Here is a 20,193-nt window from a genome sequence, read left to right on the forward strand (position 1 = left end):
ATATTGACATTTAATTTGTTATTTTTATAGTTATTTTATTGTTACTTAATTATTGCGTCAATATTGCATAAAAATATACGTAAACGATGATAAAAGTAGAAAGTAGTATTATTTGTCGTTTATATTACCGACCCTACGACATCCAACCAACCGATTACTCTTGCACATTTCGCATTCGCTGACATTTTCGCAGCGCCAACTCTTCCACCAACCATTATTCCTAATTAGAATTGTTTAAATATTTATCGCGTTCGTCTTTTTTTTTTTTCGTTGGTTATAAAACAACGACCGTGAAACAGACCCGCGAGTGGAATCCAAATTATAAGTAACAGTACAGTTTTCGAAGGAACGAATACTAAGTGGCGTGTATTCATCCCAGCTGCAGTCATTGTTGCAACAACAAGGAAACACCGAAAAAAATCGAACGCAATAATGAAATGACGAAAATGTGGGTCAGGCATGATTAGGGGGAATTAGAAGAGTTGATGTGTATTATTAAGTTCAGTAACATATAGATATACGAGATTCCTTAAAATATCCACTGGATCCTGAAGAATTAATCCTCGTTTGATAGAAAGCTGGTATAAATAGAAAGTTTGGAATCAAAATTCGCGATTAAATCGGCATGAGTGAGGCGTGATTGGCAGGAATTTCAAAGCCTGAGGCTAGTTTACATCATAACCGATAAAAACGTAAATAATATTGAATGACAAACGTATTGAATGAATATGTAATAATAAATGGTGTGATGGGTACACACACAAGTTCTTTCGTTGAACAATAGAAGAGGCCACCATTGGATATATGTCAAAAACTTTTATTTGAATTTAAAAAGCACATGGCACAACTAGCTATTGACTACATCTGTTTATAGTCTTTCTAATCTACGTAATCTAGTCATCAACACTGTCGAACGTATTGCCGAATTCAGTTTATAAAATCGTAAATTCGGAGCCTCTTTCTTTCTCATTTTACTAATTAACGTTACTCTAGTTAAAAAGAGACAGAATGAAGTATGATGCGTCCGAGCATGTAACCAAATCGGTCTATTAAGTTCGATTTGTAACAACTCAAATCCACATACTATTGTGGCTGTTTAATTGACTGTTGTTTAAGTCCTTCAATAGATACCTACAATAGATGTAATACAATGTTAAAATAAATTATAGTTCATAACATTCTTTTTGTTTCATTGTTTTTTATTTACATTAATATTAGGTTATCACATTCAAAATAAACGAAAACTAATTTGGTGCGGCAACGTTGCATTATAAATTTTGACATGCATTGGCTCTTTTATTGAAGGGATTATAGTTTTTTTACTTCTCCTTCATATTGTTCATAGAACCCATATTTCAGACCTAAACTTAATTAGCTTTTGATGGATGTACTCCACGTCATTTGAATAATTAACTATATCAGTTCAAAGGGTTTTTGTTCTCTTCAGTCTCGAGCAATTGTAGTACTTCGATGTTTTTATGTTCAGGCAATCTGTCTTCCTATTTTTTCAGAAACTATATAATTTCTTCGCTGACCCTTATTACTCTTATATATTTGTCCTCATTTATAATATAAAATGGTTGTTAACAATGCTGCTAAGAACTGATAACTATATTGAACTCATAACTGCTGATTTATAATTCAAATTGTCATCCAAAAAACTTATACAGCATCTTGTTTGTTTTTATTTAACATACTCTTTCCACTTACATATCTCAAAAAATTTAAAAATAAGAATATATTACACACTAATAACGTACTAATAAAGAATAGAAAAGAAAAAAGAGAATATTAAGAACCATACTAGAACACAAAAATAGTCGATAATTAGATAAAGAAAGTTAAATATCTATAAAATACGAAATAAAACTATAGGGTGGATACAAGCAGGAAAAATGAAAAAAGAAAGAAGATTGAAATGGTTTAATAAAGCGAAAAATCATTTATTCCATTTTATTTCATTACATTTATACTTTATCAATTATATATATCTGGTATAACATGCAGAAAAATATTTTTATCTAATTTATGAATTCAGAAGAAACTTGACAACGTTGCATCAACAAATCTTGTAAAATCCATTGAAATACTTAAATAGACAGCCCAACCGCTGTATCAACCAGAAGTCGTTCCTTCAGACGACCACTTCTTCAGGCCTTAAATAAAACCAGAAATATATTTTATCGTACAAAATTATTCTTGAACAATTTCGTTGCACATTGAGACGAAAAATTTGTGAAATTTATCCAAATATTGCCGCGAAACACGGACAAAATAAACGAAGTATGTCAACAACAATTAAACACTCCCTGTACCGATGTCGTTTCCCAACTGACGACAACCACAATGCCAATAGCCTTTGCAGTATGACCGATTCGAATTATGCAAAAGTAGTTTCTTGTGTTACCATAGAAACGGGCTTAGAAAAAAACCGATTACCAAACACCCGGGTAATTATCGCTTTCAGAGTAGAATTGGCTGGTGGTAGATCTTCCGACCAGAAGAAGATGCTTGCCTCGGTTTGTTATTTGCCTGAGAAGATATTGGACGATATTCTCGACACGTACTAGTCGATGTTGGTGACGGAATGTTCATTTTTTTTCGAAGTGCATACCGCATTATATGACATTTTAAAATGGCAAATGTCAGGACTGTTAAATAACAAAAGGACAAGAAAATAAATCAAATTTAAATTGCATTTTCATTTGTATAGTTCGCATTAAATTACTAAGTAAAATATCTTCAGCAAAGTGCAATAGAATTCTTTTAATTTTCTAACAGAATATAAAATCTTTAATACGGAATATTAACATTTAATTTAAAATAATTATCGTTGATTATTTTGACAGCAAATTGTTAATAAAATGTATCGTACTATAAATTAATTTTAACTAAAGAAAAGTGTTTTTTTAACTTGGTCTAAGAGTTAAAATAGCCATATAAACCATTCTGAATATATATATATATATATATATATATATATATAAATATATAAATAAATATTTACGCTATTTTTTCTAATTCAACAAATATGAAGCTAGTTAAATAAAATTCCTCTGCTCGGAAGACAATTTTGAAATAAAAATATCAATTTTTGATCAACTGTCGTTTCTTCATATCATAAAATTTAAATGCAGAAACCTTTTCCTTAAGTTTTTTTGTAGAAACCTTGTCCTGATAACGAATACAGCAAAAAATTATCTTGGTGTAGTGGTTCTGTACCTATGGACGTACATAAATTTAACATACATACATACATACATAAGAACATAAATGGTGATTCATTCTTATTTATATAGATTATTTGGAATTCGTTAATAATAATTTTTTTAATAGTAAATTTGAGCTCAAAGTACTAAATTGAAGTCTTAAGATTCAGACTAATACTAAAATTTATTCTTGTACTAGTTGTGTCATGTAGATATGATTTTAATTATTAATTTTTATAAAGGTTACAAAAGTTATTGCGGTTTGGAAAAATGGAAATTCAATAGTGGACAACGAACAAGTAATTTTCATCATGTTTTGCTTTTTTAGTTCATGAATTTCTCATCGAAAACTGTGTGGTGTTTATATCGATAATAATTTTTATTTCAGAAATGTTGATGTTAAAGATGAATCTCCCATGATAGATAATAGTAATTCATCATTCATTTCATACATTTCAGTGGAAATCAATCAAATTATTAGAAATGTCAAAGTAATCTCATAAACTTCATCTCGCTATTTTGCTATAAAAGTAAAAATCGACCATAAAACACTTTTAGATCATTTCAATAAAACTGGTTATCGAAAGAAGTTCGATGCTTGAGTTACAAATGAATTAGGAGTGAAAATTTGTATCAGCTGCTGAAATGAAACGTAATCTACGATTTGGTTGTAATTTTTCTTCGTGGAATTCGATGTTAGAAGGCCTTGACAGAAAATATTAACAACTAATATATAGTTTTAGCTAATGTTGCTTCCTGGTACACAGGAAAACTAAACTACTGCATAATAACGAAGCTAGATGAAAGTACGATGGTACAATGCCAAGGTTTATAGAACGCGATGACCAATACACGACGAACAGAAAAAAACCTGAAAATGATGACCTATCGATTATTAAATGATTCCAGGCTAATATCCTTGAGATAGATCCAATTTTTTTTGCAGAAGACGAGACGGCACCGATGGTTTATTGCCAACGAGCGATATTTAAAACATTTATTCTTCGTGTGTTTCCTTTTCGAAAAGTCAAGGTAGTGTGTGTGAATGGAAATTATGATTAGGTGTATCCACTTGACCTTTATGTGCTGTAAGTTGTTGCGGCTAGTAGCTGTGGATTTTTTCCAAATAAGAGCTTCCTGTTTTCGGTTATACCCAGTACTAATTTCGTGTTAATTAGGTATTATTAAGCGCCAATAATTAACCGTAGTAATCTAAGGTGGAGAAAGTATCCAATGCTTTTTTTACTCATGTTTACTGTTCGGTATTTATTGTCTAATAGTATTCTTATGTAATTTTTACGTTTATTTAAACTAATTTCAGAGTTTCAATGAGTTATCTGCTATTACGGCTAAATTAGCTCTCCGTTATGTATATTTAAGTAACAGAGATATTTTTAATCTTAATCTTTATATATATATATATATATATATATATATATATATATATATATATATATATATATATATATATATATATAGATTCGACAAATGGTTCAGATTCATAACAGAATCACTAGTTGTATGTGATTATCCTGTAGTACTTGTACAAACAAAAAGCCAATGTTCGGACAGGACCATGTCTGTTAGTTCCACTAATATGTTTATAAAAGATAGCATTTGCTAATTTGCGGTTATTATACATATATTTCAGTCCATTTTCCAAGAGAAAACTAATTAACTGGAATTATGACATCAGGAAATGAAACCATAGATAAAGAAACAAAATGTAAGGTTATAACAACAAACAGAGCATTCTAAGCTAACAAAGTTGAATGTCTCTCAAAAAAGGTAATTTTTATATATGATATAATAAAATTGTAAAAAATATAACAAAGTTGAATTATGGTTGAATACGTGGCTCTCAAAAGCAAGCTAATGAGACAAAATCTACCCATGTGACATTCACGCTTTGTAGAAAAACATGTCCCTCACTAAAATTGAATAATCATGAACTTCCGCAAGCAGACAACGTTAAATATCTGGGAATGCATTTTGATCGACATTTGAAATGGGAAAAAGCATATAGTAAGAGCTTGGGCTTAAACTAAACCAAATATATTGGCTGATAGGGCGCAAAATCTAAATTATCATTAGATAACATGATTTTGCAGTATAAGTCAATACTTAGGCCAATTTGGACCTATGGCATTGAACTGTGGGGTACAACTAGCAAATCTAACATGGATATCCTTCAAAGGTTCCAGAATAAAGTGTTGCGAGTAATAGTCGATGCCCCATATTACGTGTCAAACAAACTGATTCAACGCGATATCCGCCTAGAACCCATAACGAGTGTGATTTGAAGTGTTAGTGCAAAGTACTCTGAAAGGCTATTGGTGCATCCCAATGAACTCGCCAAATAGTTAAATGTGCACTATGACAGTGAAGTGCATATGCTCAAACAACTATACCAACTGATTAATAGACACATAAAGTGAGATTTAATAACCTCTAGAATAAGTTAGAATAGTCTTTAGAATAAGTTAGGATAGTATCTAGAATAAAATTTAGATTAGTTTTACAGCAGATCACTTCTACATGTCAGGATGGTTATATTATATAAAGGGAATCTTATAATAATACTTATTGCTCACGGACAGATTGTTGACGTTCTAAGAGATCACGAGACTTAAAAAGTTTAAAAAGAATACTACCGCCACATGTAGAACCCCCGAAAGGGACATGTCAATTACAGGATATTAGTTGACCATGGTACTAATTAGTTGGTCATTTTTTCAAAACACGTCACCAAAGTTGACCTTTATATTTTGCGGTATAAACTCCCATCTAATTAGGTACCTTTCTTTTTGTGTGTGGCAAAATTGGTTGGTTTAGAACAAAGAAACCAAGAGATTAACTAATTATTACACCATATGAAAGGTCTCAATAATAAAGAACACCAAAACTACTCAATATCGTCTTTTACGAGTACATCCAAGTTAAAATCAGTATTCTCGTAAAACTAATGTTTTTACAGAACAGTGTTCCGTAACGGACTGTTTTTTTATTGCATATGAAACGCTCCAAAAAGTCGGTTTTTACGAGCACGAGAAGAAAATGCGATCGCCAATTTATCCTTGAACGAGTGTCCAAATCGAAAAACCTGTTTCCGTCTCGAATTGTAACATATTGGAGCGAGCCCAGACGCGAAACCTTCAACATTTCTCATATATCATTTCCTGTTTCAAAAAATGTGTTACAAAATAATCGGCGCTGTTATATATTAGCGACAACAAAAAGAAAATGCCTTTTACTCGGGTAACAGGCCGTGTTACGCCTTTCTCTCTCCCTCTCGCTCTCTCTGTCGCGCAGCATAGAAAAACTTACATAAAATAATCGATTGGTACTTACATAAAGAGCCCCCGACAATACATGTTTATTCCACTCCTTCGCTGGTTCGAACGCGACAAGAAAAAAATTTAAATGGGAATGCGAATCGGTAAAAACGACGCTAGAAAATGTAAAATGTCGAGGGTGGCACTGAGCTTTAGTACCAACACACCCTCCTGGGTCGGTAGTACCAAACACCGCACTGCTCTTTCACAAACCACCTTCGCGTCAGACACGACTCGAATACGCAACGAGTCGAAGACGTAGTGTGTTGAGCTCGGCCGAAGAAACGAAAGAACGGTCTCTGGCGGCTCGCAGGAAGGTGGGACTAATTCTCACTTCGTGATTTCTGTCTCATTCGGGTAGGCAACCCCCGTACAACACCACAGGCAACTCGACGACTCGACACTTTCTTATTGCGATCGTTCCAATCGAATTAGCTAATAATTGTCCCATATTCTAAATATCATATTATGCTAATTAATGGTAAACAACAGCAAAAGACAGAAAATACCTTAAAAGTAGTATTTTTGAAGACAATTCTCTTCAAGATTCTTTTCTAGTAAGTCTGCTGAGAAGATTTTAAATCATGCATCTCTAATAGCAGAGTAAAGGGAATAATTTGAAAATGATATGTTACTAAAACTTGTTTTCACAGTATTTTCGTATATACAGTATTTTTGATATACCACGTTAATGTCTGTATAGTAAAACATGCTAAATAGCTATCTCATAGATATCAAGAAGCATTGTTAAGTTTTAATTAATACACCACTGAACATAATAACAAAGTATCATAAATAAGATTATTTCCAGAACTGCAACAACATCAGAAATGGCCACAGAGTATTATTAGTATATAGCACTATCGCTGCATATTTAATCCCATTGAGTTGATATGGGGTATTGCAAGAGACATTCAGGTCGAAAAGGATATTCAGACCAGAACTGTCTGGATTTATGGAAAGAGGCATTGTCGAAAATAATACCTTCGGTTGGAAATAAACCGCTTTGTTATTAACTTGATTAGTGTTTCTGAAAGTGACAGTGATTGAATAAAACTTTATAAATGTTGGTTTGGTGATGAGGAAACAACTAAAGGTCAGTATACAGTTGATATACTTTAATTTTAGGAAACTGTATTATAAAGTGTGAAAGCTTTATGAGCATGTGTGTTATTGTTCAGAATATACATGAACGTTTGGTTAAAATATATGAGAAGAGAAATCATATTAACTGTTTTGCAGATATGGCAAATGCATTAAGGAGAATACATTGATTAAATGTAGTTTTATCAAGAAAGATGTATACAGGGAGTAACAGGACAAACTAAGGAGAAAACTAGTAATATCACAATGACTTTACAAGGAAACATTGCATCGAAGGATATATAATTGTTAATTAGGTGGACTAGGCCTTCGAGGGATACCACTTCATAAAAAAACGCTCCTAGAACTACCTATACTAGTGTGGAAAAAGTTCAATGTATATATGTAATAAAAAGAAACTGTAACCTATAAATCATTGTGGCTCTTTAATTAATTGTAGTTTTAAGTCCTTCCATGATATATGTATTAGATGTAGTATAATTTTAAAATCAATTATAATACATAACATTTTTGTTTCATTATTTTAATTACATTAGAATTTTGCATTTAGAACATTGCGATGTTTTGACAGGTCACGTGGGTACTCTGCTGTTTTGAATTGACTATAGGTACTTATCTAGGAATAGCCAATGGTGCTTAGTTTCTAATATAATAAGAGTGAGTAGCACTTTTCAGTGTTTTTTTCACTTAGTGTACTTCACTACAAAACTACACTAGATCGTACGGTTTGATTTTTTTCTGGATCTGCGTCCTAATTCAGTGTTTTCGAGGAGTTATCTTAAAGAGAACCTCTTAATATCCTCTACGAGAATTAGAATCCGAAGGTCTCGGTGTATGTAATTGTACCTGTAGTATCTGGGAGAAGAATCATCCCAAGCTACTTAGCATTGCTACTGTATTTTCTTAAATTTTATGATTTAAGCGGTGATTTAGAGTCGTCCCCGGCCTACCATACTAAAACCCATTTTTTTGACAAAATTAGTTTTTTTTATTCAACATAATTGCCTTCAAGGGTGATACACTGATTATAGTGACCCTCCAACTTTTCGATACCATTTTTGTTGTACGATTTGTCCTTTGCTTCAAAATAGGCCTCAGTTTCATCGATCACCTCTTCATTGGACGAACATTTCTTCAAACGAACAGATCTGAGAACAGGCAATAGTCGCTGGGGGGCAGATCTGGAGAATACGATGGATGAGGATGCAATTCGAAGGCCAATTCATGGATTTTTGACACGACGCGTTGTCTTGGTGAAACAGCACTTTCTTTTTCTTCAAATGTGGCCTTTTTAACGAGTGCATCCTTCAAAATGTCCAATAACACTATGTAATAGTCGTTGTTGATGGCCCTTCCTTTCTCAAGGTAGTCAATGAAAATTATTCCATGCGCATCCCAAAACACAAACGCCATAACCTTGCCAGCCAACTGTTGCGTTTTCCCACGCATTGAAGCGGGTTTATCATGTGCAGTCCACTCGGATGACTGTCGATTGGACTTCGGAGTGAGATGATGGAGCCATGTTTGATCCATTGTCACATATCGACGCAAAAACTCATTTATTACGGTCAAAAGTGATCTCGCACGGCGCCCACTTTGCACAGAGCTTTCTCATCCCCAAATATTCGTGAATGATATGATGTACACGTTCAGTTGATATCTTTAGATTGTTTGCTATTTCATTCAGTATCAATTTACCTTCATTCAAAATTATTTTGTGGATTTTTTAAATGTTTTCGTCGGTAACAACCGATTTCGGGCGTTCATCGTCTTCGGTGCTCATTTCACAACGTCTAAACGTAGCACACCAATCCCTGATGGTTGATTTCCCTGGGGCAGTGTCCAGAAACTCGGTATCAAGCCACGTTGTTGCTTCGACGTTATTTTTCCTTTCAAAAAGCAATATTTTATCAACACGCGAAATTCCTTTTTATCCATTTCTTTCACAATAGAAAAAAGTTGTTTCACTCAAAATGTTATAACTCACAAACTATTGATCAGACAGCTGTCAAATTTATACAGGCATCTTTTGAGGGTTAGGACTAACTAAAACCATATGGATTTAATTCTAGTAGCGCCATATATTTGTCAGGCCGGGGACTTTTCAATTGACCTATTATAATATATCACAAATGCAAAATATCACTATGGCTACATTTGCTAATGACACTGCAATTCTTGCTATTGGAGACAACAGACACTATAATAAGAGACAAATTTGCATAGTTGGACTGAACTTGATAATTCTAGTAATTAGTCCCAAAGTTGGAAACTAAAAATTAACCACAGAAAGTCAATCAGTTATAATCCGCATAAACATCAATAACAAAGCTAACCATCTTGAAATTATTTTGATACAAAACGTCGCTATAACAAACCGGTTCCCCGATTTTACTGTTAATACTCCGGGAACTTACTGAAAAGTACAGCATATCACCATCTCTCTCGCTCCCTCTCCCTCCCTTTTACCGTAATTAATCAACAAGTGATTATATTATCATCAAACCTGTATTTGTCTCAATCTAATCTATTATTCGAAAGCTTTAACTGATTGGTAAATGTGTACTTTCTGCACTTTCACTAAAATCACATTATAATGTAAATGATATCTTGCACCATCGACGGTTTTGGACATTTCCCTACATTTTTCCGCAACAAATTCAAATTTAATTGAATAAAGATTATTTGGTTTCAAAACGTTCTTAATTAAACGAATTAGTATGAAATTATGAATAAAACAAACCACTGTATAGCATATAGTCGTGAAATATTTAGACAAAAGTATTGATATTTCGACACGGTTAAATAAAAATGCTTTTTTTAAGAAAAATAATGTGTGCAATATACCCACGCAATTGCGCATAATACAATACAAAGACCTACTCACTGCTTCTCAAGGCAATTTGACCTAGACCCAGGGTTTCACAACACATATGTCGCATATATGGCGTGATGACTAAATTGCAAGTATAAATATATTTTAATGAATAATATTTTCATCACAGAAGTATAATTTGACTCTCTACAACTAACGCGAACTTATAGAAAAACATATAAATCCATCAAAACTAATTCACAGTCTGAGTCACTATTCCATAGCAAAAAATCGTTTAAGAAAGTGACGTAAAGGTCATTTGAATCAATTTCTTTAAAATCCCGATTCATTTTACACGTTAATAAGTTTATGAAGATTCTTGCAAAATGTCAGCGATTCATACAACCTTTGGTAAATCTGTGTCGTAATAATTATAATGATTTAATGATTTTTTTAATAAAAGGACTGATAATTTCATTCAATGGCAAAATATATGAAATAAAATAGTTATAATAAAATATTAATAGAATATTAAAGAGTTTATGCATCTTAAAATTAGTTTTTTGATTTACACTTATTACTTTCCCAAAAATATTGATGCCATATCTGATCAGACGCTCTAGAAAGAAGCTATAATGAAAAATGACGAGAAAGAATATTTGCTGACTTGTTGGTCGATTTACCAACAAATTGCAATTAATAACATGAAAACAAAAGAGACAATAAAGTAGCTAAAATTATAATTTCAGAGATATTTATTAATAAATTTTTTCTGTCGTAATTATTGTTGTTTTTTGCTATAATTTGTATGCTAAATATAAAATGTACATAAAATATGATCCAAAAAATTTGTTTAAATATTAGCAAAACAATTCTATATTCAAACAATATAATAGTCACTAGAACCAATATTATCTGAAGCATTGTTATATCTAAAATGTTTATTATATATAAGGCAACCATCATATTCGCCTGATTCAGCTCCATCAAACCTTTCCTTACTCCCTAATTTCAAATAGTATGATACAATATGTCAAGATATAAACATTATAGGAAATTTGAAGTTCATATTATATAGTACTATTTGTACTTGTGGCAAAAATAATACAAGGCAACGTGTTCATATTAGAACTGAATGGTGTGACGAGAAAGACGTCTAGAGATGGGTTTTTTTTATGTTAGAGTAGATTCAAACCCTCAGTGTTGTTTTATACGCCGTTCAAACTTCATCTTCCATAATTTGTACAGTGTAGCTATAATGAGGAGTTTCATGCATTTTTTGTTATAATTAGTGCAATATATCTTACTTCGAAATCGTAAGATTTGTTTTAAGACTACCTGCTGGCATTATTTTGTTATGAAAGTCGTGTTATGACACAAGAACAACTGAAAGATAAAAAGCGATCAATGTTTTTTCATGGCTATAGTTTGACGACAGCTTACAAACCATCTAGATGGCTGATATTTTTACTTCACTGCTTCTAGAAAAGCAGGATTGTCTCGAAATAAAAGAAACAGTGAAATACTCGAATTTCCCGTCTGCTATTCAGCCTATTTCACGTTACCCAGCTTACCAGTTCCTATTTCAACCCAATTTTTTAAAAATAGATATAGATAAAAAGTGAAAACACTGTGGAGGAAGAATAAATCAACAAGTCTTCAATACGTCATGTCACTGATTTTGAAGAAAAAAACTGATCAACCACAAAGATTGAACCAATTAATTAAATATTTCTAGCATATATAACTAATATTTGCCATTTTCTTCAAAATGTAAATATATTTTGTATTTTATCATAAAAACTAGAGCTAATATAATATCATTTTAAAGGATTTTTAAAATTTGAAGCTTTATTATGAAAAATCGGAACAAAATACATTATACTCATTTTTCACAATACGAATTGCTCCGACACATTACAACTAATATCGGAACAAGTAATAATTAAAAGAGGCAAGGTCTGGAAAATACAGCTGGTGGTGTAGCACTTCCTATTTTAGTGTTTTCAACGGTTTTGCAACATGTAGTCGAGCGTTATTATGCTGAAGTATAACATTATTGCGCCTGTGCTCTGTAATTGTAATGAATCAAACCCTCTTGATGTTTTCATCGAGTAATGCCTTCAAATCCTCGTTTTCAACATTTTTTTTGGCTGGCCAGAACTCTCTTTGTCTCCGAGGTCAAAACGCCCCTTTTAAAACGTCAAAACTAGCATTCACATGTTGAAGTCGACTGAGCATGATTGTCATTAGCTTCATACAGCATTCAATGACCGTCAGACGCTTTTATATTCATTATTAAGTAAAAAATGAAATCAAAAATGAAGTCAGTAAGGTTTCATCATGATATATAATTTTTTCCTTTGCCTTATCCGTTTTTTTGTTCAAAATTAGTGAGAATGGACCCAAAAAAAGGAAAGGAAACATTCACATATGCTAGTAACTGCTATCAATATCATCAGCTATTGATATCAATATAAAGCAACACTTCTACGAATCGAAAATTAAATGAAATTCCTGGACCAGTAGTTCTTCTGTACGAAGTCACCGTACGACCTCAACATTATCGCTCATTACGAGTAATTTTAGTCAGCTAAAACCCATAATTTGTAATTCTAAGTAAACTAGGCGTGTTGTGACGACGACAATAATCAATCTCCTTGATCCAAAAAATCGATTAGAGCCATGGTACGCGAACCGGCCCACATCGCAGCGATCTGGTTCGAGTGAATGAGATTATCCGGCTCGACACCATAAATTGGTGCGAAGCCGACGGGGAAATTCTCGGCGATGCGAAGAAATTCGTGGCGGCGAGTAAACCTATTAAGGTTCTGGACGTTCAAGGATAGGAGACAAGGCCTTCCCGTACCCAAACCGAATAAATCCTTCGCGGATTCTTTGTGAGTTGACGCTGCGGTCGGCCGATGGAATGTCGTTGACACACCTAGACTTTGTTGCTGCTGCTGCCGCCGCTGTTTTTGCTGGTATTGTAGTTTCAGATTGTGACTATAAGTTGTGTACGTCGATAGACGCTTATAAAAAAGCGCTCGCTTTAGACGTACGTTTTATAAGGCGTCTAGGAAGAATATTAATATTTTTTTGTATCCAGAGTTACCGTTAGGATTGCATAACTATGACATTGTCACTCTCGTCTTGTTTGATGAAGGTCATTTAAAAGAACGTCATAGTTTTTCTTTTCGATGATATGATAAAACATAAAAAGTAGTATTAAGACAGTCTAGAAATATTAATAAAATATTTTTAACAGAAAAATTGAATAATAATCAAATTTAGATTATTAACACAAAAAAAAACATTTTAAAATTAAATATGTACATAATAATCGTTAAAATAACTAAATAAAAATAGTTAAAAACCTTATTTAACTTATCTACTACACGTATTTTATATTCTACTATATATACACAATTTAGCTTAATCTCTCTCTCTCTCTGTCTGTTGTTTATTGTTTATTTTTCTCTGATTTACTATATTTTTGTTAACAACACATATATTCACCACCGTTTTCCTCTCTTCTAGAACAAGACATCACACATAAATTTTATGAAAGAAAGCCATAATATTCAAAAAATACTTTACTAAGAAGACTTGTTACTAAAATAAGAAAATGCTTGGGTTCTACATAAATTAGCAATGAAAAAAATTGGCCGTTATTTCCATTATCGTAGTAAATCGCTTGTCGAATGTGATTTGTAAATTGTGTGGAAACATTTTGATCAGCACCCACATAGACCATCAATATAAATTTGAAACTCAATGGATATATTTAAAAAATCACTACATAGTATAAAACAAAGTCGCCTTTTCTGTCCCTATATCCCTATGTGCGCTTAAATCTTTAAAACTACGCAACGGATTTTGATGCGGTTTTTTTCAATAGATAGAGTGATTCAAGAGGAAGGTTCATATGTATAATACATGCATAATATACTAAGGCAACATTGCTAATTTTAGAGGTTACTAACGTGATGTCGTAAATTAACCTATTTTTTTAGGCTTATTTGGCAATTAGCAAAAACGCTGCCTAACCCTACGAGTTAGATCAAATTAATGTACTACAGTATTGTACACCATAAAAAGGTCTACAAAAAAGTCCGCGATGGTATATGTTTATCTTTTAGGGATAACCCACATTAACCATTTTTATTGTTTACTTTTTACGTGAGAAAATGGCTTATTTACGAAGCTATTTTAAGCAATACGGCATTAAACCTTATCGAATTAAGTACCTTAAATACAGTGTGCAATTAATATAGATCAATATGGTTCCTTACAGCATGTAAATTAAACAAATATTTTCGGAGATATTACGAATTTAAAATTTGCGTTTAAAAATGTGTAATGTAATAAAAATTGTATGAATTTAGATATTCCAAAGATAGCAGGAAATCTTCATAGTAAGTATAGGGGAAGAGGAATTGTTTTACTCCAAATTTAATGCGTGCAGGCCAAGGGCAGTAATGAATGAACCAAAAATACTGGATCGATTTTAATCATGTTTTCATGGAGTGACATAGGCATATATATTTTATGCCCGTGCAAAGTCGGAGCGGGCCGCTATGTTTTTATATACAACGTTCATATTTTTTCTGTAGTGTATTTAATTTAGTATCAGCATTGCACCCGTGTGAAGCCGGGGCGGGTCGCTAGTATACTATATATTTAAATATATATTATAGGGTATGACATTAAACTATATGACAACGAACACTTCTAACCATATAAAACCACATCCTTTACAATATTTCAGTAGCATACGGTACTAGATCAATTTTGAGCGTGACTAATTTGTCTCCACCAGTACTTCAACACAATACAAGTCATTGACAGTTCATCGACGTATTATGTGCCTTATTTAATATCGATCAGAACTTTTCTTATTACCAGACATTTTTTGTCGGTAATTTTTTCTGTACTGTATACCTCTCTCTATCTCTTGAATGTTCCTCTCTGATGAATAAATATTTAATATGTCAGTTGAACGTATTCTTCGTTGAATCGCTAGCCTTGGAGAGATGAGCAGATGTCCTTAATTGCTTTTACTTTTGTTTATTGCTTATTTTTTTCTGATTTACTATATTATTGTTAACAACACATATATTCACCACCGTTTTCCTCTCTTCTAGAACAAGACATCACACATAAACTTTATGAAAAAAGCCATAATATTCAAAAAATACTTAACTAAGAAGACTTGATACTAAAAGAAGAAAATACTTGGGTTCTACATGAATTAGCAATGAAAAAAATTGGCCGTTATTTCCATTATTGTAGTAAATCACTTGTCGAATGTGATTTGTAAATTGTGTGGAAACATTTTGATAAGCACCCACATAGACCATCAATATAAATTTGAAACTCAATGGATATATTTAAAAAATCACTACATAGTATAAAACAAAGTCGCCTTTTCTGTCCCTATATCCCTATGTGCGCTTAAATCTTTAAAACTACGCAACGGATTTTGATGCGGTTTTTTTCAATAGATAGAGTGATTCAAGAGGAAGGTTCATATGTATAATACATGCATAATATACTAAGGCAACATTGCTAATTTTAGAGGTTACTAACGTGATGTCGTAAATTAACCTATTTTTTTAGGCTTATTTGGCAATTAGCAAAAACGCTGCCTAACCCTACGAGTTAGATCAAATTAATGTACTACAGTATTGTACACCATAAAAAGGTCTACAAAAAAGTCCGCGATGGTATATATTTATCTTTTAGGGATAACCCACATTAACCATTTTTATTGTTTACTTTTTACGTGAGAAAATGGCTTATTTACGAAGCTATTTTAAGCAATACGGCATTAATCCTTATCGAATTAAGTACCTTAAATACAGTGTGCAATTAATATAGATCAATATGGTTCCTTACAGCATGTAAATTAAACAAATATTTTCGGAGATATTACAAATTTAAAATTTGCGTTTAAAAATGTGTAATGTAATAAAAATTGTATGAATTTAGATATTCCAAAGATAGCAGGAAATCTTCATAGTAAGTATAGGGGAAGAGGAATTGTTTTACTCCAAATTTAATGCGTGCAGGCCAAGGGCAGTAATGAATGAACCAAAAATACTGGATCGATTTTAATCATGTTTTCATGGAGTGACATAGGCATATATATTTTATGCCCGTGCAAAGTCGGAGCGGGCCGCTATGTTTTTATATACAACGTTCATATTTTTTCTGTAGTGTATTTAATTTAATAACAGCATTGCACCCGTGTGAAGCCGGGGCGGGTCGCTAGTATACTATATATTTAAATATATATTATAGGGTATGACATTAAACTATATGACAACGAACACTTCTAACCATATAAAACCACATCCTTTACAATATTTCAGTAGCATACGCTACTAGATCAATTTTCAGCGTGACCAATTTATCTCCACCAGTACTTCAACACAATACAAGTCATTGACAGTTCATTGACGTATTATGTGCCTTATTTAATATCGATCAGAACTTTTCTTATTACCAGACATTTTTTGTCGGTAATTTTTTCTCTACTGTATACCTCTCTCTATCTCTTGAATGTTCCTCTCTGATGAATAAATATTTAATATGTCAGTTGAACGTATTCTTCGTTGAATCGCTAGCCTTGGAGAGATGAGCAGATGTCCTTAATTGATATTTGCGACATTATTAGGTGTTGCAAAATCGACAAATTTCTCTCGAGTTAGTCGCACAATGACGAATTTCTGATTAGACGATTCCAACAAAACAAGCTTTCTTCGAATTCTCGATTTATAGTTATCGCTGCACCTAATATTTTCGTCAACAATAACCACAAGTTTGTGGGTTTTAGATTGTTTTGCGCGCTAATATGAGATTAATTTAAAGGAATTTGAGGTTCCTGTAATTGATTTTTTAATTTATCAATATTTTGCTACTAGTCGTCGCCGAATGACTTAAATTTGTTTTTACAATGACTTAAAACTTGAACTTATCTAGGTAGGTCTCTTAGCCTCTATTAAAAAAAGTTATTAGCACAGTGTTTTTACCATTTAGGCTTATACTACCATACAAGATCACACAGTTTCGTTCTCTTGAGTCTGCGTCCTGCATTCAGTGTTGTCCAAGAGTCAGTACTTATATGAGAGTGGAGCTTTCTTCATGTCTTGTTGCCTGAGAACAGGAAATAGTCGCTTGGAGGCAAATTTAGAGAATACGATGAATCAGGAACCAATTCGGAGCCCAATTCATAGATTTTTGCCATCGTTTTCACTGACTTGTGACACGGTGCATTGTCTTGGTGACACACCACTTTCTTTTTCTTCAAATGCGGCCATTTTTCGGCGATTTCGTCCTTCAAATAGTCCAATAACGCTATGTAATAGTCGCTGTTGATGGTCCGTCATTTTTCAAGGTAGTCAATAAAAATTTTTTCGTGCGCATCACAAAATACAGACGTCATAACCTTACCAGCCTACTGTTGCATTTTCCCACGCTTTGGAGCGGGTTCATCGTGTGCAGTCCACTCGGATGACTGTCGATTGGACTTTAGAGTGAAATGATGGAGCTATGTTTCATCCATTATCACATATCGACGCAAAAACTCGGGTTTATTGTGATTGATCTTCTTCAAACACTGCTCCGAATCATCAACTCGTCGTTGTTTTTGGTCAAAAGTGAGCTGCGTGGCACCCACTTTGCACAGAGCTTTCTCATACCCATATATTCGTGAATAATATGATGTACACGTTCAGTTGATATCTTTAGAGTGTCTGCTGTTTCATTCAATTTCAACTTCCGGTCATTCAAAATCATTTTGTGGATTTTTCGTCGGTAACAACCTCTTTTGGGCATCCACTGCTGCGTTCACCGTCTTCGGTGCCCATTTCACCACGCCTAAACTTAGCATACCAATCCTTGATGGTTGATTTTCCAACAATAACAAAAGTTGCTTCACTAAAAATGCTATAATTCACAAACTAATAATCTGACAGCTCTCAAATTTATACACGCATCTTTTGAGGGTTAGGGCTAACTAAAAAACATATGGATTTAGTTCTAGTAGCGCCGGCCGGGGACTTCTCAATTAACCTGTTATTATCATTTTTATTTTATTTAATCAGTTACTTTTATCAAACTTTGTACACCTAATAGTTATATTTAATAGCCTCACAAATCTTGACGTATTCTGGTGAACGTTCTTAATTTCACATTTCGTTCCTTTTAATGATGGACATTCAATTCTAAAGGTCACTTACCACCAAATATCAACCAACACGCAATCGTCTAAAGCTTTTATGAAAATTAGATATAAAAGTGCATTTTTAAATATTTAACGGGGTTATATAACGAAACAAGCAGTGTATCTACAACAGTCACAAGAATATTTGGGATAGTGTTAGGACAGATTGAGGTTTAACCTTTAAATATATAACCCATGTATATTAATTCATTTTCTATAAGTTCAACGTCATACGATGAGACTCATAAATTTACGACACACAGTTACAAAAGATTCTTGTAAAATCGAAATGATATTTTCGAACGATTCTGATGCAAGTCCCAGGCGAAAGGTTATATCCAAATTAAGCGGTTATTATCAGAAGTAACGTTACCAAGTATACAATATAACTAATAAAACTTTATTAGTTCAAAGGTCAGCAGGTTTTACGACAGGAATACAGTCCGATCTTCTTACGTGGATTTTTGAATTGGTTTCCCTTTGACTATATAGCTTCGGTATTGTTGTGAATCATAACACTAACCTTGCGGGTTATTTTAATGGATTTATTGAATCATTTCTGAATGTGTCGAACATTAGTTACTAAATATCACTCACCACAATTTGGTTGTTTTTTTATTACTACAAAAGGTTAATCATGTTTAATTCTAATACATAAATAGCCATAACGAATTTTAACCGTTTTTTATATATTTAGGAGAATGACTTATTTAAAGTAATCCTAAATCAAGCTATTTTATTTGTATGCTTATATTTATAGAATTGTACAAAAAATAGTAAGCAATATGGTAGTGATAAGTTCGTTTTTTCCACAATGGTGATCTTATGCAGTATTGATTTTTCATAATTTTTTTATCAACAATACTGTTCGAATCATTCATAGAAACACATTATTCACCTGATTTAGCCCCATAATATTTAAAAAAAAACCTTCAAGAATATCCCTTGGAATGTAACTAGGAAACTAAAATCGAACAAATTCTGTAAAAACTGGACGAAACCTTGGAGGGAACATAAATTTAAACACATAAATAATCCATTTTATTTTTTACTTGAAAAGAGTTATTAACCTGTGAAGGTATTGACTCGACAACCAAATTGTTTTAAAGTATAAAACTCATTATTGAAAAAATTAATTTACATGCAAACCATCAATTTATCAAATTTTTTATCAAAAAACCAAAATCATTTACCAAGAAAAGGAGACAGCTTGTCGTTGGTTGGTCATCTAAGGTTGATTGAAAATGTTCGCAGCCCCTTAGCCATGAACTATTAGAATTAGGAACCGTCCGTATTTTGAGAAACACCCCTACTCTGTGAATTTCTGGTGCAAACATAGCAGTTCAGTGTTTACTGGCATTTTGACAGAATCTGACATAGGCAGATTGTAGTAGCTCAACTTGAGAAACCATAAGGTCTTTGCAATGGAAATTTAGATGAATATATTACAATTCAAAAGATCATTAAACGGGCCACAATTAACACATATGCATAATCTTT

General features: G+C 32.7%; 2 protein-coding genes across 8 annotated transcripts in view; one reads left to right on the forward strand and one right to left on the reverse strand.

The window, feature by feature from the left end:
- The window catches only part of LOC143202998 (uncharacterized), a 44,283-nt gene extending 37,405 nt beyond the window's left edge, over positions 1 to 6,878 (reverse strand). For 5 of the 7 annotated variants that reach the window (XM_076415069.1, XM_076415067.1, XM_076415071.1 and 2 more), the window contains exon 1: positions 6,561 to 6,878. In XM_076415069.1, coding sequence (XP_076271184.1) covers positions 6,561 to 6,583 — 23 coding nt within the window. In that variant the 5' untranslated portion in view covers positions 6,584 to 6,878. The remainder of the gene's footprint in view (positions 1 to 6,560) is intronic. The other 2 variants (XM_076415072.1, XM_076415070.1) reach the window with 1 other exon arrangement.
- LOC143202999 (solute carrier family 35 member E2A) overlaps positions 1 to 20,193 on the forward strand; it is a 173,246-nt gene that overhangs the window by 105,974 nt on the left and 47,079 nt on the right. The gene's annotated exons all lie outside the window — the stretch shown is intronic.

This window comes from Rhynchophorus ferrugineus, unplaced genomic scaffold, assembly GCF_030347505.1.
Source record: "Rhynchophorus ferrugineus isolate W39M unplaced genomic scaffold, kcgeb_rfMv2 rfM9, whole genome shotgun sequence".
Lineage (NCBI taxonomy): Eukaryota > Metazoa > Arthropoda > Insecta > Coleoptera > Curculionidae > Rhynchophorus > Rhynchophorus ferrugineus.